The 22,651-nt window shown below is 49.6% G+C and overlaps 10 protein-coding genes across 10 annotated transcripts; 3 read left to right on the forward strand and 7 right to left on the reverse strand.

Moving 5' to 3' along the window:
- Nucleotides 1-690: 690 nt before the first annotated feature.
- Nucleotides 691-1,549, forward strand: N7500_002866 (GNAT family N-acetyltransferase; the record flags this gene model as incomplete). The annotated part of the gene is made up of 4 exons (XM_056674012.1): nucleotides 691-730; nucleotides 782-1,071; nucleotides 1,126-1,243; nucleotides 1,302-1,549. The coding sequence occupies 4 exons, from the start codon at nucleotides 691-693 to the stop codon at nucleotides 1,547-1,549; spliced, it is 696 nt and encodes a 231-aa protein (XP_056534537.1).
- A 420-nt stretch (nucleotides 1,550-1,969) lies between these two features.
- On the reverse strand, nucleotides 1,970-2,280 carry N7500_002867 (CAZyme family GH5; the record flags this gene model as incomplete). Its single annotated transcript, XM_056674013.1, has 2 exons — nucleotides 1,970-2,034; nucleotides 2,109-2,280. The coding sequence occupies 2 exons, from the start codon at nucleotides 2,278-2,280 to the stop codon at nucleotides 1,970-1,972; spliced, it is 237 nt and encodes a 78-aa protein (XP_056534538.1).
- Nucleotides 2,281-2,484: 204 nt separating this feature from the next.
- Nucleotides 2,485-5,040, reverse strand: N7500_002868 (uncharacterized protein; the record flags this gene model as incomplete). The annotated part of the gene is made up of 1 exon (XM_056674014.1): nucleotides 2,485-5,040. One exon carries the CDS (start codon nucleotides 5,038-5,040, stop codon nucleotides 2,485-2,487), a length of 2,556 nt encoding a protein of 851 aa, XP_056534539.1.
- Nucleotides 5,041-6,110: 1,070 nt separating this feature from the next.
- On the reverse strand, nucleotides 6,111-6,998 carry N7500_002869 (aminoglycoside phosphotransferase family protein; the record flags this gene model as incomplete). The annotated part of the gene is made up of 1 exon (XM_056674015.1): nucleotides 6,111-6,998. The coding sequence occupies one exon, from the start codon at nucleotides 6,996-6,998 to the stop codon at nucleotides 6,111-6,113; it is 888 nt and encodes a 295-aa protein (XP_056534540.1).
- Nucleotides 6,999-9,079: 2,081 nt separating this feature from the next.
- On the reverse strand, nucleotides 9,080-11,449 carry N7500_002870 (uncharacterized protein; the record flags this gene model as incomplete). The annotated part of the gene is made up of 5 exons (XM_056674016.1): nucleotides 9,080-10,010; nucleotides 10,068-10,158; nucleotides 10,211-10,345; nucleotides 10,395-10,654; nucleotides 10,707-11,449. 5 exons carry the CDS (start codon nucleotides 11,447-11,449, stop codon nucleotides 9,080-9,082), a joined length of 2,160 nt encoding a protein of 719 aa, XP_056534541.1.
- An 817-nt stretch (nucleotides 11,450-12,266) lies between these two features.
- N7500_002871 (N-alpha-acetyltransferase 35, NatC auxiliary subunit) lies at nucleotides 12,267-14,933 on the reverse strand (the record flags this gene model as incomplete). Its single annotated transcript, XM_056674017.1, has 8 exons — nucleotides 12,267-13,190; nucleotides 13,248-13,346; nucleotides 13,396-13,653; nucleotides 13,704-14,159; nucleotides 14,225-14,446; nucleotides 14,501-14,641; nucleotides 14,714-14,769; nucleotides 14,837-14,933. The coding sequence occupies 8 exons, from the start codon at nucleotides 14,931-14,933 to the stop codon at nucleotides 12,267-12,269; spliced, it is 2,253 nt and encodes a 750-aa protein (XP_056534542.1).
- Nucleotides 14,934-14,969: 36 nt separating this feature from the next.
- On the reverse strand, nucleotides 14,970-15,248 carry N7500_002872 (uncharacterized protein; the record flags this gene model as incomplete). The annotated part of the gene is made up of 2 exons (XM_056674018.1): nucleotides 14,970-15,089; nucleotides 15,147-15,248. The coding sequence occupies 2 exons, from the start codon at nucleotides 15,246-15,248 to the stop codon at nucleotides 14,970-14,972; spliced, it is 222 nt and encodes a 73-aa protein (XP_056534543.1).
- Nucleotides 15,249-15,347: 99 nt separating this feature from the next.
- Nucleotides 15,348-15,681, reverse strand: N7500_002873 (ATP synthase subunit epsilon family protein; the record flags this gene model as incomplete). The annotated part of the gene is made up of 3 exons (XM_056674019.1): nucleotides 15,348-15,422; nucleotides 15,486-15,600; nucleotides 15,650-15,681. 3 exons carry the CDS (start codon nucleotides 15,679-15,681, stop codon nucleotides 15,348-15,350), a joined length of 222 nt encoding a protein of 73 aa, XP_056534544.1.
- A 1,899-nt stretch (nucleotides 15,682-17,580) lies between these two features.
- On the forward strand, nucleotides 17,581-19,057 carry N7500_002874 (uncharacterized protein; the record flags this gene model as incomplete). The annotated part of the gene is made up of 2 exons (XM_056674020.1): nucleotides 17,581-17,773; nucleotides 17,937-19,057. The coding sequence occupies 2 exons, from the start codon at nucleotides 17,581-17,583 to the stop codon at nucleotides 19,055-19,057; spliced, it is 1,314 nt and encodes a 437-aa protein (XP_056534545.1).
- Nucleotides 19,058-20,121: 1,064 nt separating this feature from the next.
- hsp60 (chaperone ATPase HSP60) lies at nucleotides 20,122-22,098 on the forward strand (the record flags this gene model as incomplete). The annotated part of the gene is made up of 3 exons (XM_056674021.1): nucleotides 20,122-20,278; nucleotides 20,382-20,523; nucleotides 20,582-22,098. Exons 1-3 carry the CDS (start codon nucleotides 20,171-20,173, stop codon nucleotides 22,096-22,098), a joined length of 1,767 nt encoding a protein of 588 aa, XP_056534546.1. The 5' UTR covers nucleotides 20,122-20,170.
- Nucleotides 22,099-22,651: the final 553 nt, after the last annotated feature.

The raw sequence follows: 22,651 nt of genomic DNA on the forward strand, positions 1-22,651 counted from the left end.
TTCCGACTCCGACTCTTGTGGGTCGCCATTCAATGTATCATGCGCTTGACCTCATAATTCTGATGGCAGTCAGCAAAAATTATGCACTATCAAAAAATAGTAAACTGTTACTGCCGCAATATATGGCTGAAAGTGAATTATCCAACAGAGCAGTTGCCTTGGCTCAACGGGTGCGCAATGATGTCTTGCATCCCGACCGCATCTGTTCACGGTGTGTATCGATGAATTTGTGATATCCTCATAAGCTGCAACGAAATATCAATATCCCAGGGAATCATGAGGTCGGGTCCGAATTCTGACAGCAGTCGCGGCCCGAGTGCATCCCCGGGATTCAGGCCGCTCCAGTGTTTGGTAGCAAACTGCGCTCCACGCGAATCCACAGCGGAGATGAACGAGTCATGTCCAATGAAAGCAGATAACTATAAGGACGAGAGCTTGAAAATATTGGGAATGACAGTTGTCACTGGTGCTCAGGTCAGTTGCGTGACTCGAGAGACTGTTGACCTCGGGGGTCGGGCCTGTGATCTGATTACATAAACATATGTCGTCAATGCCAAATCCATTGAGACGCGACTTTCCTCTAGCGCATTTGTGCTCTTCTTCCTATGGCTACCTTAGATCGCTGCCAGAAATGTCCAAGGACACCTCAACCTCACTCACATACAAACACTCCTATAACCTAAATCCAACATGGCTGTAGCATCAGTCCCAATAACCAACGGTGGTGACAGTGAGTATTGCTGGCTCAAGCATGGTCCTATAGATACTAACAAGACCACAGGTTATCTGGCCTCGGTCGCAGCACTGAACGGTCGCGTATTTGACACTGACCCCGTCATCACGTACATGCTGCTAGGCATGTCTCAGCAAGAAAGGTTGGCATATCTGCCGACATACTGGACCACGCTCATCAAGTCAGCATTGCTTAATCACGCAGTGATCACCGAAGCCGATGGCTGGAAAGCAGCATCCGTCATGCTCCCACCGGGTCGCTCCATTGACAATGCCTGGAATCTTGTGTGGGCTGGATTTCTAAGCGTACTGTGGAGAATAGGACTCGCAGGTGTTAAGGTAAACGAGAGCCCAACATTCTTGCAGTTATACCTGACCTAATGATATATCTAGCGTCTTTGGTTTGAATTCTCTGCTATGACTGACAACGCGAAGAGAAATGGCCTGCGTGGACAGACCCAGTACTACTACATCTTCAGTATCGGAACCGAGCACGAACACCGTGGAAAAGGTAACAGGATCCCATCTGCAGCTACATTGTACTCCAGCTCTTACTGATCTTTTCTCAGGTCTTGCCAAAGCTATCATGCGGGATCACCAGCAGACTGCGCAAGCCGCGAACCTCCCAATCTGGCTCGAAGCAACGACTGCAGGCTCGCGCGCTCTCTACCTGTCGATGGGATTTAAGGAGGTCGAAGAGATTTGTCTCGGAAAGGGCAAAGTTGCTGCTGATGCTAGCCTTCAGTCTGATGGGCCGGGAGTATCTCTTTGGGCAATGGTGTGGTGGCCAACTCCACCTCCTGAGGCTGTGTCCTAGTCGTTACAGGTATTCTTCTGCTTATCCATACGCCCATTTCTAGCATATGTATGTATTCAAGCGCTCATTATCAACAACCAGACTTGTTTCATATGTGTTCAGTACTCCATTGCGAGCGATATGGTCCTGCTTTTTCAGACCAGCTAACATTATATAGCCTAGCGAACCGTTCCGCTAGCCCGGCCAAAGGCACGCCATCTGAACTCCTGGGCATAAAATAAGCCTTCGGCATCTACGAAAAGTCGGCTCCCAACCTCCAATAATCCGCAAATCGAAAGAATCCCACGATGGTACGTAAGAGCACCGGTGATCATTTAGATGAACCTTCCTAGTCTAAAAGGCCCATCCCTGCTGTTGCGCATAATAGTCAACCTGTGCCACAAACCACACCGCGTAAAATACGGTATTCAAACTGGGTTTTCAAGCCGACGACCCCTCGATACCATTTGCTACAGAGAGACTCCATTCGCCGGCTGATCCATTGTCTGAATATCGAGATAGTCATTCGCATCGACTGAAAGCTTCTCCTCAGCGGGTCGAATACGCTGTATTCACCTACTAGTCCATAAACACTCAACAAGACCAAGATACTTCACTTCAACAGCCTTCAGGTAAATGTTTGACTGCATAGACGAAGTCATCGCCTGATCCTGAACAGGCTCATTAACAACCCCCACCATCCCGACATTTTTCATTGAATCGGTCTCGTAGACAAGCTCAAACATCCGCATTGTGTTGGACAATGTTCCCATAGGAGACACTTCGTGGATTTACTCCTGCAATTGTCCTCTTAGCTTATCATCCAAGTCTACGTGGAGAGTCTATCGAGTACAATGGAATAAATGCCCGACAACGTTAATTATCATTAAAGAACATTATAATTCATAATTGCGTGCGTTGCAATCAATATAAGAAAATCATAAAAAATCAACTCCTCACAGCGCCTTGAGCAATTCCTGTATCAAAGGCAAGAAGCTTGTAACATCATCGATCAGGACTGTTGTCTCGTTAACGAATTTAGGAGTGAGAAGATCATGAGCGTTGTTCAAAAGTGCGCCAACATCCGAAATGGTAGATGGCTTGAGCAACTTCTTCACCTCGGGCATCAACTCGGGTACGTAGCCAAGAACCTCCTTGAGCACGCTGACCACCTTGGGGGTCAAGAGGCCATCGGCGTTGTCGATGAGGTCTGTAGTCTCGACGACGAAGTGGGGTGTGAGCAAAGTGGTAGCGTTGGTCACGATGTATCCCAGGTCGGTGATGATGGTTGTGTTCAGCAATGACCTTCTGAGATCGGGGATCAGAGGCCCGACGTCGCCGAGGAGCTCCTTCAGTCCAGTGACGATTCCTGGGGTCAAGAGGTCGTCGGCGCTGTCGATTAGACCAATGGTCTCGTTCACAAACTTGGGGGTCAAGAGGGTGTTGGCGTTGGTCAAGAGAGAACCAATAGCGGAGATGGTGCTCTTGTTGAGAAGCAACTTCAGCTCTGGTAGCAGAGGAATGACGTCCTTCAGGATTGACTTCAGTCCCTTGGAGACCTCCGGAGTGAGCAGGTCGCCGGCCTCGCCGACAAGACCCTTGGTGTCCTTGACGAAATCTGAAGTGAGAAGATCCCCGGCGTTGTTCAGAAGTTTCTCGATCGAATCGATCATCTCCTTTGTCAACAGCGACTGCAACTCGGGTATCAACGGAGTAAGATCGCTGAGGAGCGATTTGAGAGCCTTGACCAGGTCGGGAGTGAGAAGGCCAACAGCCTCGGTGATCAGGGTGTTCGTGTCCTTGACAAAGGAGTCCGTGAGTAACTTGTTGGCGTTGTCTAGCACGTTCTCGATTGCCTTGATAGTGGCTGGCTTGAGCAGGCCCTTCAGCTCGGGAATGATAGGAGCGAGCTGGTGGAGGAGCGACTTCAGACTGTCAATGGTATCCGAAGACAGGAGCTCGCTAGCTTCATCGATCAGGCTAGTGGTCTGGTTCACGAAGCTGGTAGTAAGCAGGCTGTTCGCATTGCCAATTAGAGTCTCAATCTCCTTGACATTGCCCTCGGTAAGAAGACCGCTAGCCTGGCTGATGAGAGGACCGGCCTGCTTGATAAGCTTGCCAGTAGTCGAGATAAAGCTGGGTGTGAGCAGCTTGTTGGCGTTGTTCAAGAGTGACTCGATTTCCTTGACATTGCCCTCGGTGAGGAGACCGCTAGCCTGGTTGATAAGGGGGCCGGCTTGCTGGATGAGCTTGCCAGTAGTCGAGATAAAGCTGGGTGTCAGCAGCTTGTTGGCATTGCCAAGTAGGTTCTCAATTGCCTTGACATTGCCCTCGGTGAGCAGGCCACTGGCATCATCGATAAGAGGGCTGGCCTTGCCGATGAGGTTGGTGGTCTCCTTGACAAATGTGGCAGTGAGCAGTGTATTAGCGTTTGTCAAGAGCGACTCAATTGCGTGAACATTCTTGTCGGTAAGTAGACCGCTAGCATCATCAATGAGAGGGCTGGCCTTCTCAATGAGGTTGGTGGTCTGCTTGACGAAGTTGGAGGTGAGGAGATTGTTGGCGTTATCGATGAGGTGGTCCACCTTGTCGATGAAGTCGCCGGACAACAATTTGTTGGCGACTTTGAGGAGGGTCCCGATCTCCTTGGTGTTCTCCTCGGTCAAGAGCTCGTTGGCATTGTCGATGAGAGATCCGGTCTTCTTGACGAAGCTCGAAGTCAAAAGGTCGTTGCCGTTAGCCACCAAGGTTCGGAGCTGGTTATCGACCGGAGGTGCCAGACCGGTAGAGAGATATTCGAAGGTGTCGGCGAAGTTACCCAAGAACTTTGGGTTAAGCAGACTTTCAAGCCCACGCAGAAGTTCCGCGATTCCGCCACTGCCATTACCGCCAAACAAACTCGAGATAGCTTCTTTTAAGTCTGGCAAAATATCAGAGGCCTTGGCAGTATCATCACTCTTTGAGTCGCTGTCAGAATCACTATCGGAGCTAGTGGACTTTGTGCTCGAGGTGCCTGTAGCAGAGGCAGTGGGGGTAGTCTCAGCAGCGGAGGAAGCTTCGGGGGCGGAGGAAGCTTCGGCAGCGGAGGACTTGGGCTCATCAGCCGAGCTATCAGCAGTTTTTGTGGGGGCGGGTGCATTGGCTGAATCAGTTGTTTCTTTTGCATCGGCACCAAGAGCAGTCTTTATGCCACCAACCACGGATTCCACAGGGTTGGCTTTGGTTGTCGGGTCGGCAGTATCTGCTTCAGCGGTATCATCTTCTTCCTTCGTAGCCGCAGCAGCAGCCGTGTTAGCGGCTTTCGCTGTGTCGGCAGCAGTAGTACTGTCAGCAGCGGCGGCATTCGCCTGGTTGATATTGTTTGCTTGGGCAGCCGAAGTTGTCGGGGCGGCCTCCTCTACAATATTCGCGACGGGGGTGACGGATTCCGCTGGACCTGAAGCAGCGGCCGGACTTCCTGTCACATTGACCGCGAACAGGAGTGCGGTGGCGAGCGTTGGTAAAAGACGCATGTTGTTGGGTGCGCCGATCTGGCCCTCGTTTCTTTATTTGATATCTTGTCCAGCCAGTCGAATTGGCGTCGATTCCCCAAACCTGTCGCTCGAGGGTTTGTTGCTGATCAGGAAGAGCCTTCGGGATATTCAAAAAACTCAACCCCGGAGCGAGCCAGCTTTTTATTTGCATTGCGATGGCACCGATCGTCACACACTAGACAGTGCCCTAGCTAACCACAATTGTACTAACATCTCTTTTTTTTTCTTTCCGTATGGTATACGATGTAGCTCCATCATGGCCGAGGAAATAGTGATCGACACCGAGGCAGAACACCGATAAGCTACCATGTGATGGGCGTTGATGAGCAATTCTCATCACAACTCCACACGGTAGCAGAGTCTAACAGCTTGCCGTCGGCCGTGCCTGGGGACTAGGTAGGGATCGGCAATACTAGCAGGGAAAAAGCAATAAATTTTCCCCTTCCCGAGGTCCAGCCAGGCACATGTGTCAGCTTTGGGCAGGGAGGGCTCATTTATCAAAGCATCGGAAAGCTTCTACGTACGAAGTAGATTGGTGTATATGGGGGATGCGGGATTTCCGGGGGAATGTCATAGCAAAAGCGGGGGGATTCTTGGAGATATTTCCCCACTGAAAAGCCAAGATGAAGATCAAAGCCAATGATGATGTGGCTGATGTTGGAGTCCGAAAAGCAGGGAGGTTCGGAGTTGAGGCTGAAAGAGGAAAGGAACTACATCTCACTTGCTCGGCTCTCCATCTCGACTCTCCCTCCAAAAGCTTCACTTTCAAGATAGTAATATCGACATAATTTGTTTCTGTGTGAAATTTAACAATCATTGGATTATTCGGGATTCAGTCGCCCTATCCCGCATATAAGTATAAGAGGAACAATCGACAACGGTGACTAGTTCCTCTCTGACGGGACGAAAGAGGATGAGATCGTCAAGTGTCTAGACTTGGAAAGCTTAAGCGTTCATCCTTTTCGTGCCTTTTTGTGATTTCCCTTTTTTATTCTTGGTGTCTTAACCTACCCTAACTTCTGCATGGAGTATCCCATACTGTATACTGCCTAGATATCTATGTCTTCCTCAATGCCACATTCCTTGAGCACCTTCAACCGCGTCTCCGAATCCTTCGAACGTGACGCAAAAGACTTGAACTCTAGAAACCACGTGCGAGCCTCCTTATGATTGGCCAGGTTTCCAAGTAGCAGACGCTTCCACTCCAGATCTTCGTCTCCAAACCCGAAGCCCGCCGCTGTAAACTCCCACCACACAGGAAAGTAGCCCGAACCCTCCCAATCAATCAGAGCTCTCAACTCAAAGCTGGTTGGGTCCACGATAATATTGCAACTTGTTAAATCCCCATGGGTAAAAGTCCACGGATGCGGAGAAGGCATGCTATCACGGAGCCGCGATCTAACAACTTCCGGCACCTTGTCGCTCAAAGATTTCGCTAAAACATCCCACAGCTCGTCAGCCGTGCTCAGTGGACCATGTTTAGCCCCGTAGTCCCCTCTAAAGAGATGAGCACAAGAAATCGGCTGGCCGTGAACACTTTCCATCTTAGCCGAGTGGAAAGAGCGGAGCTGGCCCAGATACTCCGTAGTCTGACGAGCGAGTTTCTCCCGGTCGGGTTGGGGAATTGACGACCAGATCTCCTCTAACGGTACCCCAGGCACCCGCTCGACGATCTGGAAATACTTCTCGCCTTCGGTCCACTCCTGTATGGTAGTGTGGACGGGGATGGTGGTATTCTCTTTGATGAAGTGGGTGTTGATGACCTCATAACTAGGAGGATCTTTCTCGCGCTCCTTGAGAAGAAATTTTGAGCCGAGGGACCAGTATCCCCGGGAGCTGGCTCCGTAGAAGAGGCGTACACTACTCTCGTAGCTGCAGCGTCTTTGCTGATCTGGCGTCCATTTGCATGCGGGGCAGGGATCTTCCGATGATGACATTGAAGCTTTTATTCCGTATTTCCTTGAAAGTGATATATTAGATATATTAGACCGTCTCAGGTTGATGGATCATCAATAATGGAAAGAATCACAAGATAAAGGGTTCGGTTCTTTCTATGTACTAGCGGTGAGTAAACAAGACTCTGTGGACGGAGTATACGAGCAGATACCTCCGGATGGGTGCATTTACGCAATGACCTCTCGTTTATATTGAAATAATACATCATCTCTCCTTGGTCGATTCGAGCTTCGATTTTGTATATTGTGTGCTAATAAAAAGCCGTTGATCGCACTGAGCATTTGTCTTAGTCGCCTCTCTACTTTACCTCAGTCACTTGATCTCTTGTGTTTTTGCAATTATGTGACAATTGGGGAGACCTCTTTTTTACCAGGATCTTATTGCATGCAGGCCAGACTAGTGCAGGACAAGACTGAAAAATTGGGTCTACCAAAAAAGGTACTATGCCGCAAGTCATCCAGCCCTGGAGGCGATCAAGAAAACCACAGTGATATAGAATACTTCAGATGAGAAGAAGTAATTTATTTCACCATACGGTTTTTCCTAAATAACTACTCATAGAGGCCCAAGCCACTGATTTGGTGTATCGAAGACCAAGAAGAGGAGCTGGGTGCCGAGCACCAAGTACTCTGTAAAGAGTTGGGCTTGAACGTTGCGTCCAAGCTTTCCTTGGATGCGCTACTTAAGTACAGAGTATGTATTAAATACATACTTGGACTGCCTCAACCGCACATGAGCGTCAATATTTTGCTCATTGGGAGCTTAATTAATCATCATGGTTCTCACCACAGAATAGCCCATGTCTAAGCTGTATTCCGAGTGCCTTGTTTCTATATTGTAGAGCCGTTGAACTCCTATGCTGCACATTTGATTTGACTCTGTACCCACGCAGATAGAAGATTTCAGCTATTGATTCTGTCTGGTCCCCGGTGAAGTAAAGTATTCACTGGTAGGAGCTCCCTAAACGATCACCTACAGTTTCTTCTAGGGCGCATTTAGTAAAGTAGAAGTTCTCAACCAATATGGACGAAGAGCGAAACACAGAGTACAGAGTACACAGTACGGAGGACGGAGTACAGGGTTGGATGTAGCAGATTAGAAATCAGATAAAATCGAGCTCATCGCAATGTTGAAAAAGCAATACATAGTTCACGTCGGTCCAGCCCGAATATAGGACCCCAAATATATAGCGCGTTTGCCGGCAAGTCCCGGCTGCACCCAAACCCCTGGCACTAGCCAAAGATATATATTGAAAAAGACCCACAAATCAAAGGGATATCAATTTCGAGATCGAGATCCCTAGAGCAACATGTATCTAGAGCAACATGTATCATGCAATCTGAATCCTGCGCACAACATGCCATGATCCGAGACAGTCGAATAAGAGCTGAAAGGATCCAAGGTCATACGAGTCAGGTAAGCCTAGATCCTCCACATCACCCCATAGTAATCTCCATCCACCTCGTGGCTCCGGAGAAGACACCCCAAAACCGTTCTAAGTGGATCATACATCGGTATCGTCGGCAGACAAAGAAGTAAATAACAATAGGATAAATAGGGTAAAGGAATACATAACGTACATAGAGCATAGAAAAGTCGACAGCCGGGATTTCCCCGGCCGGCCGAATCGGCACTCCACTTCCCCTTCACCGTTCGCATCTTTCTTGGGAAGTTGCGAGTTTCAAGACTTTGAATGCTTCAGAACTGACTAGTCTCGCTCCTGGACCTAAAGGATTCGGCCGACTTGAAACTCCCGAGATTCGGGGCCTGCTGACATCTAGGGAATGTGCCGACTTTCAATTTTCGACATTTTTTACTACTCTCTACTCCTTACAAGACTGAGTCTGAATATTCACTTCTGGCCTTATATTTCGAACAGATTCATATGTTGATATCATTCTTCCCCATGGGGTGGGGGAAGAGGTTATGTATATAGCGCAGCAGACGCTGGCCCCATAGGGGATACTCAGGTATTGTATATTCCCGAGATCCCATGTTACCCCAAACGCCAGAACGGGGAACAAAAAAAAAAAAAAAAACAGAAAAAATAATATGTGAGATGTTATACTACTGGGTTATTTCCGCTCATGCTGGGGAATAACATCACATCAGAAACACGACCAAGGATATTCCGTATGCTCACACCTTCCATCGGTTGCAGACCTGTACTGGCGGTGCTTGCCAATGATGACATATCGGGACTGGGCGCAAGATAAGGAGGAGAAGGCAACACAAGGGGCGAATATGTTATGCTCGATGTTTGGCCCGTCGAACTACCCGTCCGAGCGCTGAAGGCCTCGCGGATCTCACGCAGGGCACGGAGTGACGAAGAAAGATGCTTGGCCGAGTCAGTGCGGCTATGGTCCATGTCACTGTCTCCATAGACATGGTCCGCCAGAACCATCTCCAGCCTATCTATCACCTGCCAGGTCTGGGGGCTGTCATCATTTGCCACGAGCAAAAAGGCCGAGGCAATGCTTCGCTGCAGGCTAATCCAGGACCGTGAACAGTGGGAATTGATCTCGTGCAATTCAACAAATGCGTCGATCGTGTTGAACAGACTGCCGATACAGTCTTCGCGAATCATTGCGCGACGCGATGCGTCTAAATGCGCATGTGGATCGAGCGAGACACGACACAGGACAGAGAGAAGATAGGAGGAGTGCAGGCGCAATTCGGTTCGCTCAATATGCTCCGCTAGCGATCGACAATTGTCTCGATGCCGCAGATGTGGAGTCGCTTCGGCGAGCATCCGATGGATCTGTTGTTTATACTCACGGATCTCATGGATACGTAACTGAGACGATCCGGGATACATACGGGACCGCAGGACTTCCAACGCCAAGGATACAATGCGACAGAGTGTTTCAAAATATGAGCGATGGCCCGGCATTGATTTGGGATCGAATGGAATTTCCGGTTGACTGACCATGGTGATCGATGGTCGGTCATAGGCAAGCGAGAAATGGCTGTTCTGGAACGCCATTGTCCACCTGATAAATGTGAGCTTGAGATCAATCAAAGACGAAGAAAAAAAAAACGAAACATACCACACACGCCTTCGCACTTCCTGCTCTGCAACTGAGAACCCGGTTGACTCAACATGGAGCCCAAGGACAAGACACATTCGCTCGGTCATGCCTATCGCTCGTTAGCTTGACCAGCTCTCATCGGAAACACACCCAACACGCACCAAGCAAAGTGTATGATGCGCCTGCATTCATATTATATGAAAGAACATTGCTAATGATCAGAAGAATCTGAATTACTTCTACGGTGGGTTGCGACACATAATTCAACATCCGGAGACATTGATACGCACAAGAAACTGGAGAAAGTCAGCACGGCATTCTCAAACTGTCTGGAACATGACGCACCGTAGACCCATGAGGTCAATTCGCGGTCGCTTTCCGGGATACTAGACAGCTGACATCCCGATGCAAGGGTTGCAAAAAGCAGACTGAGAAAAGCCAAAGGCATCCCAAATGGTTTCACTAATCCATTGGCATCGGCTTTATAGACACCTCCCACTCGTCGTCGATTATCAAGAAGTCGCTTGGTTTGTCGTACTAATTGTGTCGTGTCCGACAGTACTGGGTATAAAACTGATCCTATATCCTGGTAGAACGTCAGGAACCTGAAAATTGGAATTAGCATGCATCACAAAACACCGCATATCTTTGACTTACTCCAGGCACCGTGCGTCTTCTGGAAGAACCGCACAGACACCGGCGATATTGAATGTGAATGGGTCGGAGGACCACAGATCCACAAAGGGATATGCAGCCGACTCATTCCCCAAAGCAAGTTCAGCAAGAAGATCATCCTGGGGCAGCGCCTGCGCTGTGTCCTCCGACCTCTTCGATTTATCCAAAATATCAACCAGGGCCGACCGCGACCCGAGATGAACCGCGCCCGTCTTCAAGACATTCGACCCGTAGACACCTTCCGACCGAATGGAATTCTTCCGTTCGATGGGTTCTGGTTCTGGCTCTGGTTCTGGCGGCTTATGATTCGAGTGTGTCTGGAATAGCGAATGCAAACTGCCGATGATTTGTTCCATTGCGGCCATCTTGGTGTTAATTTCATCCCATTCTGCCTGGGAGATATCAATTATGTCCGGTAAATCCGGATCCGCGCTGGCGGTCGAGGGATGATCGGTTGCATATGAGCCATCGAGGGTGGGAGCCGAGTTGGGATATGGGGGGATCGTGGGAGAGACAAAGCTAGATTGTTGTGATGGCGTGGAGGAGGCTGTGACGACAGCGGGAGGGGGAACTTTTGCAGATGACGGACGACCGTAGGAGCAGGCGAAGTTTCGTTTGGTGCAATTGCCACAGGGGACGTTGCGATCGCAGCGGACTTTGCTTGCTCGGCAGGGTAGACAGGTCTTGCACTCGCGCGGCCGGCGGCGGATAGGGTAGGTTGGCATAATGGGAATTTTCGTTTTTTTATTCTTTTCTCACAACCGGATCCCCGCGATCGACAGCAATGAAATGATGGAAAAGGCAGCCTGCGGCGACCGGGCAACAAGAGGGAGCGGCATAGGAAGGCGTAGATTGAAGTGAAGACTGAAAATGGACAGCTCTCACTGGTGCTGACCAGTCGGAATGACGGCAATCACTGATCGGTACAAAACACTAGCCCTGGAGCGATTGCTGCGATGGCGTTCAATTGTGCCTATCATCGGCCAAAGGAGGTCCGTGAGCTGCCCCGGATTGTTCTGCAAATCGCCAGAAAGAAGCAGAATCAAAGGTGAACTCCGAGATAATATGTGGCCCTAAAACAGCTCAACCCTCAAGCAAGTGCCGAGGTATTTGTGGTATTGAAAAGGATAAAAAAAAAGTTGAGGTGCGGAAAAGAGTTGTAAATTGTCAAGGTGCCCAGGTGGCAGAGGTTGATTTCATAACCAGCGGGTGTTCCCGTTGGACATGACAGGCCCTGATTTGGCGAGTTTTGGTTTTGTTGACTTTTCTTTTATACTTGGTGCTACTGAGTTACTTAAAGACAAATCTATAAGTAGACATTTGTATACATATATATGAATGATCTTTTTGGCATTTATTATGCATGTGTAGGCTTACGGCTCTTGTTGGCTCGATATAGTCTTTAGATATATACGACGTGCCTGAACTTGAGGTCATATAAAGTCATGATCATTTCTATAACGAATAAAAGGTATCACTCATACATCAGTACTTATTGAAGGCACTCGAACACATGCAGTCCTTCATAGGACGATATATCTTTCACGCCTTGGGCTTTCTCTCAGACACCTGTGGTACCACCCACCAGTCATGCCAACGAGACTTGCGTCCAACCTCAGGGACAAGGACCTCCAAATTGAGCGGCTTATCCTCAGTGGATGCCACGGAGAGTGCCTTTTTGACAGCCTCAACAGCAAGACTGGTCCCAATGCAGGCACGCATGGTGTTCTTCACATCGCGCTTCCAATCCTCTTCAATGGCCGAAGGTGACAGCTGGGATGGCGCAGAAGGGTCATCAATGAATGCTCCATTAGCAAGGGTCGCCTCCCACGCCTTGCGCGCTTCTGTGATAGCCTTGGAGGCACGTTCCAGAATGGTAGTGTCGGAATCACCTTCGAGAGCTGCCTCACGCTGGTATTCCTCGTACGGGACCAATTCTGGTAATGTGATGGGGATAAACGGCTTCATCCGGATTTCATAGCGGAGTCGATCGGTGGAATATGCCTGGGAAGACGAGGCAGACGGAAGCACCTTGTGCCGGGCCAGTACAACATACAATGCATGTAAAGCAATCGCAAAGGCATCCACCGCAATGATGTGCGTAGTTATCCTCTCCAGAGCATGGAATGATCGGTGGAACGCCGATGCCTTTTGGGAGGAACCTCCAGAACGGTCGTCAGTAGCCATCAAGTCGCGTTTTCGTGCAGCCACAGTAAAAGTACGAATGCGATCAATGTGGCCAAGATGTGTAGAGCAAATATGAGACAGATACCAGTACATGCCCGGTAACTCTTCCGGGGAGTATATCGACAACTCAAAGCCCATCTGGAGAATGAGTCTGAATTGGACAAGCTTCTGGTGATAAGCCCAGCTGCTAAGTGGGAAGGACCAGGTCGGTTCCCCGCCTTGGAATTGCAAAGGCGGTTCCGCACTCAAAGTACGGAGCTCGAGATCAATTTCTTCTGCCTGCGTTGGTTCAGCATTAACACTAAAATGGACAAAAGGACACGGGGCAAGGCTGACCTCCATCTGCAAGTTGTCCCAATCGACGAGGGTATGGCAGAGTGTTCGGCGAATACGACACCTATTGAGACAAGCGCATCGCACAGTATCAACGAATGGCTGTCGAAATTAGCAAATAGGACATTCTAAGATCTGGATGTACACTAACCTGAGCGAATCGCTTCATGAAAGCATCCATCTTCAGGGCAATCTGGAACCGAGGATGGGACGGCACTTCCACATCATCGGTATTAGCCTCAAGCAAGATATTGGCAGGCAAGACGAGTTCCGCGAGTTCATCGTGTAGAAACTCCTTGACTGGCACGGCACCCAGAATCGTCATGTTGCTGACGATCAATGCCTGAAGAAGACAACGGATATAAATAGAGGGCTGTGGCTTTCGAGAAAGTAAGGTCCACACAGCAGTCTGCAATCTCGGTCAGAACCAGAATTAGACCCAAGCGCAGGAGTGCATACCTTGAAGTTACTGGGACCGGTGTAATCAAGCATTTGCTGCATGTCTATCGCATCTTGGCACAATCTTTTTAGATGTGCTAGTGCATCATCGGAGTTGATATTAACCATCGGACGAGGCGGCACTGTGCTAGCCAGTTTCCGTTGAATCTTCAAACTGAAGGCCTCTGGCACTGGCTTTCCCAGTGCAACTGTCTCTGATAAAGGTTGGAGTTGAGCTAAACACGAGGAGAAATTTTCTGTAGATCTAGTTTCAAGAACTTCAAGGTCCTGGTCTAGTGCCGACAAAAACTCATGCCGAAACGCTAGTCTGCAATGGATAGCATCTTTAAGTTTCTGGTCAATATCGGTCTGCTCCGCCACCCAAGAAACCGCCTGGTCCAGCAGACGGTGGAAGTGAGATATACTGAAGGCAGACAGAAGGTTGCGGTTGTATAGTTGACTGACGAAATCCTCTTCCTAGTTGGCGGATGGCATTAGCAACGCATTGGCAACGGTCATATTTTGCGACTCAGCCGACTTACCTCATAATAATATTCAGTGGCCACTCGGATATGCACAAGATCACAAGCTTTGACCAATGCAAGGCAGTAAGCTCTCAAGACGAGGTTGACCAAAGGAGCATCACTTGGTACACGGTCAAATCGAGCGTCCTCCATGGTCCTAGGCACCGGCCACAACAATTTATCCAGGTAGATCGACGTGAATAGTGTCTGCGATAGAGGATGTCCCTTATGCCACGCCACCTGCGATCAAATCAGCAATCTGCCGGTCCTCATATGGACGATATCAACTCCCACCTCGTGGCACAGCAACTGGTCCATCAAGCCAATGACTTCCTCTGGTATCAATGGGCGTCGCACGTCGTAGTCGTCTTCCAGCGCCTGCGCAAGATTTTCTCCGGGGGCTATGTAGCCACTATCCATCTTCGAGTCCATAATCTGTCCGGGTTCGATCGTCGTCAGCTGCAATTCTCGTTGCACGTTTCACACCCGGTGAGAAAGCTGACGCACCTCCAATGCACCCACGGCCTCGAACAGTGTGAACGTCTCATCTTTCACGAGCTGTCCTGTATTTAGCTCTTCAAGTACAATTAGTTAGAGATTTGATCGAAGTGGCCGGGGTTGTATGCTTACTGGAGGCAGCTTTTGTAAATTCTTCGGTAATGTCGCGGGGTGCGGATTGCGCAGCGAAGCGCGGACGTGGAACGCGAACTTCATTATTCGGCAACATCACGAAGAATCCTAAGTTCTCGCGGTGCAATTTTTATTACGGGGGTTGAATCGAGTATTGTACAGTTGGACGTGTTTGGAGGAATTGACAAATCGAGGGGGAGAGGCGGGGACGTGAGCGGAGGAAAAAGCGAGTCGGGCAGTCGACAACCGACTTCTAGAAGTGACGTGCAACATCTGACCGGCCACTCTCGGGCAGTATATGAATTCTTACGGCACTTTTAATTAACAGCTTATGCGTGGGTTGAAAACAAAGACGAGTGCGATTTCTAAGCTCTGCCCAACCAAACAGGCCGGTATTGCTACACATGTACATTTCAATGCCTCCCCCGGACCAAAAGCTTGCTCAAGTCCGTCACACTCGGGCCCTGCATATCTCCAAGCTCGATTCTCTCAGGTAGTGGGCGTATAAGGCTTATTTCTCGGCAGCCTTGGCGAGGGCCTCGTTGTTGGCCTGGGCAAGGGACTTAACATCGCCCTGCTTGCCGTTCTGTTTATCGTAACATTGTCATCAGTCAAACGTTTGCAGCATAGAGCTGGGGAGTCCACTAACCTCCCACTTGGCGAAACGGAGGTCCATCTGGCCGCGGCGCTCAGATGCGAGGCGAGGACCTTCCTTCAAGGAACGGCGCACCGTGCGGGCGGCGATGGCCAGGTAGCGGTTGTAGCTGGGTTCGGGGTTAGCATTGACTTTAAAGACGATTCATGTATGCGTACGTCAAACCAGCGGCTTTCCAGGCAGCAGTCATTTTGTAGAGAATGTGGGAGGTATGGTTCGATTGAAGGGGTGAAAACGGTTCGGGTGAGTTTGGAAGCGTTCGACTTCGGAGGATCGGGATGACAGGATCACGTGGAATGAGTATTCTTTAGGAAGGCGGTGACCAGCACAGCGGTGAAGATTTACTCGGGTTGAATATTTGTTCCCGCTGGTTCACGTGATAGTGGAAGATAGTTTCACCGAGGGCAACTGATAACCTTGGAATCCTTCTAACACAGATTGATAAGCGTGTGTGGCGGCTGATGCTCACGTGATCGCGTTTATTTTGACAACATGTCTTGGAGATTAACGCTCTACAACTAGATACACTAACTAGGTTCCCGGGTCCCACAACTTTCAATTGGTAAAATCTGACTCGCTTTTGCTGTTAGATTGTCAATAAGTGCATTCCATACGTTTCAATTCTTTTTACGACGGTGGTGGGGTGGGTAGATCTTACCGGGAACTTATATACATCGTTGGCAGCATACATGATTTGTTTGACAACTCTAAAGAACACTCTACAATGTGACACACTATAGTCTCCGGCTCCACAACGTTCAATTGATATGATTATAGTCGCTACATGCCATCGGGTCATCCCTAAGTGCATTCTGTACTGTTCAATTTATTTCTCGAGGGTGGTGGGGTGTAAAAGCGTTGCCACAAAGGTATATAGATCGTTCATCCGAGGAGTAAGCGCTGTATCAAATCCAGGTTTTATCCCAATGCGTGCTTAGCTGTCTCAACGTACTGAATAGGATAATTTTGTCAAGACATGCGAATAGAAATGTAGGCTCCGGCAGCCAGACATAAGAAAAGATCCAATATGCCTCCTCGTGGTGCAGGGTATGGAACGCTCCAATTTGAGTCAAGCACGCGCATACAATACGCGTAGTCAACCTCGAAACCAAGAACCAAGCAAGCACACCAAACACAACTGGAGTTCCATGGCAGTTTGTTCCTCAAGGGCATTTGCCATCCCCCACTACTTCTTTCGGTCACGACTTCTCTCACTTACCTTTCAATCCCATCAACCTCCATCCACCTCCCAGCATCCCACAACATTCCCCATCTTTCTCTGCTTTGATACTCAAGCACCTGGATCGACAGCGCTTTTTTATCATATCCACCAGGTAAGTAATGCAGCTTTGTGCTGCTTCTGGCCCATAGCCTTTCTCTAGCACATTTCCAAATCCCACCATAAAGCTCTTGCAGCTGTTCATCATCAGCATGAGGTTTCTGTGACAAACTGTAGTGTTTGGTACCCCACATTTCCATCCAATCTGATCTTCAGGGCATCTGGGTTGCTTTGTCGCCCATTGACCTTGTCGAGGATTCGCTCTTGCACATGAACATCCAACATTGAAAATCATGCAATGTGATCTCCTTGCATCCGACCGTCATGTTCTATGGCACTGAAGGATATCGACATTGCACTCAGCATCATTATGGTATCAGACACCAACTGCTGTGAGCATGGGCAGCTTTCTTGTGACATGCCTTGAGACCTTGCAGCCATGGTTAGCCTTGTCACTGTTTGCATATTTGTCCCAACATACATTGCTTGTACGATACAAGGCTTCATACTCCAGCCTCAAATTCGTACCCCAAAGGCATTCCACATTGAAAACACTATGTGTCTTCTGTGTGTTCTCCTTGTGGTTGGTCGATCAGGGTTCTGTTGCCATGCAACCCCTGTCTGCACAAAAGACATTCTCGAATGTCACATCTCCTCGGCTTCGGGGTGTGGAAGTAACGCAGCAACAGATTGATCATGCCCTGTTGCCTACCTGATGCCCTGTCCATATATTCCGGATTTGTTTGTTTGTTATGAGCACGAATGCTAATGATGATGTCGTGAATGATAGAAAGGAATTGTTCCTCCACTATGCCGACGAAGAAGAAGGCCAGTGGCCGAAAGCGCGACAACGAGGCGGACCTCGCTGAGCTCGAAAGGCTCCGCAAACAAGTCGCTGAACAGAGCAAGGCACTGAAGGCCGAAGAGGCTCGCAAGGAGGAAGAAAGCCAGGGGAAGCGCCAGGTCAACAGCCGGCGCCAACGGACACTGGTTCGCTGGGATGGTATGTTTGGTTTTCTTTCATATTCTTGACCTTGCTTCATCTTTCTGTTCGGAAGTTCACCGAGAAGCTGTGAAACCCGAGATCATCCATTGATGGATAGACTTGCGTTCCCATTCGTATAGAGTATTTGTCATTGAATTATGCTGACGTTTGACTGCAATAGTGGATACCGACATTCGACTTCTGCTGGCCATCCAGTATGCCTGCAATAAACTCGGCGTCAAGATTCCCTGGAAGGATGTTGCGGAAGCGATGGGAGAAAAGTTCACAGAGGGTGCCATAGTTCAGCATCTGTCCAAGCTGCGTGCCAAGCGGGATGAGCAGGATAAGCCAAACCCACCTCCACTGAAGCGTGCAGCAAATGGGTATCACAAGAGCGACACAAATAACAAGAAGGAAGCGTTGCCCTCTCCAAAAGAGGAGGCTGCGCCAAACACCCGCAACGCTAAGCGCCGTCGCCGTGATCAGTCTGATGAGGAATCCGAAGACAGTGTGTACACCCTGAAGAAGAAGCAATTTGCAAAGAACAAAAAGAAGGACAAGGTTTTCGTTGCTCCCAAGCTGCATACAAAGCGTGAGGATACCGACAGCAATGACTCCCAGAAGCTGGTTTGTGTTGGAGCGGAATGGCTGCGTGACTTCGCTGGCGGCGATGAGCATGAAGTTGATGAGGAATCGGACAGTTCCGAGGAGAGCTCAACTGAAAACAGCCAGGCAACTTCTCAGGCGGCTAAGAAGTCAAAGATGGTGACACTCAAGGTAGCCAGCGAGCGATTGGCAAGGGTTGACCATGCCCTTGGCGACTCTGCAACTTTCCGAGACCCTGTTACCCCAACCAAGCCGCCGCGGGTTATCACCAATATGCCACCCCGTCATCCATCCTATTTTCCTTACATGCATCCTAATTCTCTTGCAAATTTCTCGCCTCTGCCACCTACTCCGTTTTCAAACAACTCTCGTGTTTCCATTCCTTTCCCATCCAATGGTCCCAGCCCATTCGACATTGCCAATCGGACTCCTAGAGGAACTCCCGACGCTGTGCTTGGTGTAACCTCCGGTGATGGACCAAACCGTACAGAAGCATATGCGCAGTTTGATATTCCTGCCGAATTGCAATTCCACGACCAGTATGGTGGTCAAGATATCCTGCCATTGACAGGTTACCCAGAGACCAGCAGCTTTGACAACCAGTTCATTGTCGACAATGAACTGTTTGTGAGTCTCCCTGACGTTGAGCCTCCTCGCTATTTGGGCTACGACGGTGAAGACGTCAAGGAATTTTAAGTTCCTGGTTGTTCGTCATGGTTCCGGGTTCATTTTATGCTGCTTCAAGGTCCCTTTTCATTTTCGTTTTCGTTTTCTTTTGTTTTCTCTGCGTTTGGTTTGTTTCTCAGCTGGTTGATCGGAGGAGAGGGGTGAGACTTGATTTCGATCAACGGGGGCAACTCCGGATAATTATTTCTGCGTGGCATGGAGTCACGCCTTATCCAGAGTTTCCTCCCGGCGATTCTTTGCGTTGCTCGTTGGCCCCCTACGGGGGACCCCGGTAGTTAGTCAGTTACCACCAATAAGAGCATATTGCATCTCTTACAGTGTCTGGTAGATTTGTGAGGACCTTACTGATCTCTTGTAATGCAATAGCAAGGTCAGAACAAGGTGATATGAGAAGTATGATAATATCATTGCATTAAACTTTGATTGTAAGAGCTTTAAGAGAGAGCTGGTAGTGTGGACATTTTAGTGTGAGTACATATAGCGTGGTGGGTAGACTTGGGTATATATATAAATAGGAGAGGGTCTTGCATCTCACCTAATACTTATTCATAAAGGGCTGTAAATTCCTATAAGTGACCGATTGAAGGTCCAGATATATTGGCAACGTTGAACATAGGAACCACAAAAAACACCTAGAGATAATACAATGGACGTTGTAATGTTGTTAAGTTGCCAATATACGGGGATTTCAAAGTTGCCGAAAGCCGAAATACGGCGAACATCTAGCTTCCCGAGGTATAAGCACAGCTTGAATCTCCGATATTTTACAACAGCAGGAAGACACTGCTTTATTACATCGAAATGTAGAAATAAAGCAATTGGACACAATAAAGGGAGTTTCCCAATGCAATGCTTCGCTCCAATGCTCTATAATGCCATCATATCTACAAATTCGACAGCCGATTTAGGTCCGGTCTTCCGGCTCACGTGATGGTTCTAGCTGTTTCTGCCGCCAAGCTCTGGGGATGAAGGAAGCGCCTAGAAAATTTTCGAGACTTTGGCTTCATCTCTCCCCCAGCTTTCTCCATCTCTTTTCTTTTCCCCCCTCCAAGCCCGTGATTCCTCCTGGGTTCTTATATTTCTCTCTTCTTTTAATTCTTTTAATCTCGTTGTTTCCTAGCCATGCAGCGCGCTCTCTCTACCCGGACCTCCGTCCTGTCGGCCGCTTCCAAGCGTGCCCCTTTCTCTCGCTCGACTTTGAACCTCCAGCAGCAGCGTTTTGCTCACAAGGTGCGTTGGATTGAAAATTGTCTGGAACATCGTCTTGCTTTGGCATTGACTTGTTCCGTCGTTTCCGAGGCCTTATGTGGTCCCCCTTGCTAACAATAACTAGGAGATCAAGTTTGGCGTCGAAGCCCGTGCCAGTCTCCTCAAGGGTGTTGACACTCTCGCTAAGGCTGTTACTTCCACACTCGGACCCAAGGGTCGCAATGTCCTCATCGACTCCCCCTACGGCTCCCCCAAGATCACCAAGGGTAAGATTTCCATCAAGAGAGACCTAAGGCCACCCGCAGAAGACTAATCATTTTGCAGACGGTGTAACTGTCGCCAAGGCCATCCAGCTCCAAGACAAGTTCGAGAACCTCGGTGCTCGCCTCATTCAGGATGTTGCCTCCAAGACCAACGAGGTTGCTGGTGACGGTACCACTACCGCCACTGTTCTCTCCCGCGCCATCTTCTCCGAGACCGTCAAGAACGTTGCCGCCGGTTGCAACCCTATGGATTTGCGCCGCGGTATCCAGGCTGCCGTTGAAGCCGCTGTCGAATACCTCCAGGCCAACGCCCGCCCTATCACCACCGGTGAGGAGATCGCTCAGGTCGCCACCATCTCCGCCAACGGTGACACCCACGTCGGCAAGCTTATCTCCACCGCCATGGAGCGAGTTGGCAAGGAGGGTGTTATCACCGTGAAGGAGGGCAAGACTCTGGAGGATGAGCTCGAGGTCACTGAGGGTATGCGCTTCGACCGTGGCTACACCTCCCCCTACTTCATCACCGACCCCAAGTCCCAGAAGGTCGAGTTCGAGAAGCCCCTGATCCTGCTCTCCGAGAAGAAGATCTCCGCCGTCCAAGACATTCTCCCCGCCCTTGAGGCCTCCACCACCCTCCGCCGCCCTCTGGTCATCATCGCCGAGGACATCGAAGGTGAGGCTCTCGCCGTCTGCATTTTGAACAAGCTCCGTGGTCAGCTCCAGGTCGCCGCCGTCAAGGCCCCCGGCTTCGGTGACAACCGCAAGAGCATCCTTGGTGATCTCGCCGTTCTCACCAACGGTACCGTCTTCACCGATGAGCTCGACATCAAGCTCGAGAAGCTCACCCCTGAGATGCTCGGCTCCACCGGTGCTATCACCATCACCAAGGAGGACACTATTATCCTCAACGGTGAGGGCAGCAAGGACAACATCTCCCAGCGCTGCGAGCAGATTCGCGGAGTCATGGCCGACCCCACTACCTCCGAGTACGAGAAGGAGAAGCTGCAGGAGCGTCTTGCCAAGCTCTCCGGCGGTGTTGCCGTCATCAAGGTCGGTGGTGCCTCCGAGGTTGAGGTCGGTGAGAAGAAGGACCGCGTTGTCGACGCCCTTAACGCCACCCGCGCTGCCGTTGAGGAGGGTATCCTCCCCGGTGGTGGGACCGCTTTGCTCAAGGCTGCCGCTAACGGCCTTGATGGTGTCAAGCCCGCCAACTTCGATCAGCAGCTCGGTGTTAGCATCATCAAGAGCGCTATCACCCGCCCTGCCCGTACTATTGTGGAGAACGCCGGACTTGAGGGTTCCGTCATTGTCGGCAAGCTGACTGACGAGTACGCCAAGGACTTCAACCGCGGTTACGACAGTGCCACCAGCCAATACGTCGACATGATTTCCGCTGGTATCGTTGATCCTCTTAAGGTTGTTCGTACCGGTCTGGTTGACGCCAGCGGTGTCGCCTCCCTCCTCGGTACCACTGAGGTCGCTATTGTCGATGCTCCTGAGGAGAAGGGTCCTGCTCCTCCCGGTGGTGGTATGGGCGGTATGGGCGGTATGGGCGGCATGGGCGGCGGCATGTTCTAAAGCCCTCTCACCCTCTGAAGAAATACCTCGAGCGCTCCCCTTTGCATCGTAGCCTGTTCTGATAGTCGGATATCTCTCTAATGTCTTTTCTTTGTGTCGCTATTTGGTGTTTGTCTGTTTTCTCTTATGTTTCTTTCCATACCTGTATTTTTCTGGACTTGTTCTGATCTGATCTCTTGACTCTCTCTCTCTCCTCTCTCTACCTGGGACTTGCCAAAAAAAGGCCCCACTGTACTATATCATGTATTCCAATGAAGTCCCACCTGATACGGCTTACTGAATTCCGCCTTTTATAGATTGGCAGGGTAAACTTCCCGAGATCTTTCCGAGTCAGAAAAAAGGCAGATCGGCGGGATCGACAATGTCCCCCCTGATAAAGTTCATCCAACACATTGTATATGTATGTTATATTGTCATACTCCGTACATGAATTGAAGTTAAACGATTTCCCCGGATACTTAAACAAATAACCCTTACATCCAACATTTCCGCCTAAATTACGAACATAATTGATTGGCTACTCGGCTCGGCTATTTATGCAGTTCACAATGCC

Source organism: Penicillium coprophilum (assembly GCF_028826855.1).
Source record: "Penicillium coprophilum strain IBT 35676 chromosome Unknown utg000002l_segment0_segment1, whole genome shotgun sequence".
In the NCBI taxonomy this organism is placed as follows: Eukaryota; Fungi; Ascomycota; class Eurotiomycetes; order Eurotiales; family Aspergillaceae; genus Penicillium; species Penicillium coprophilum.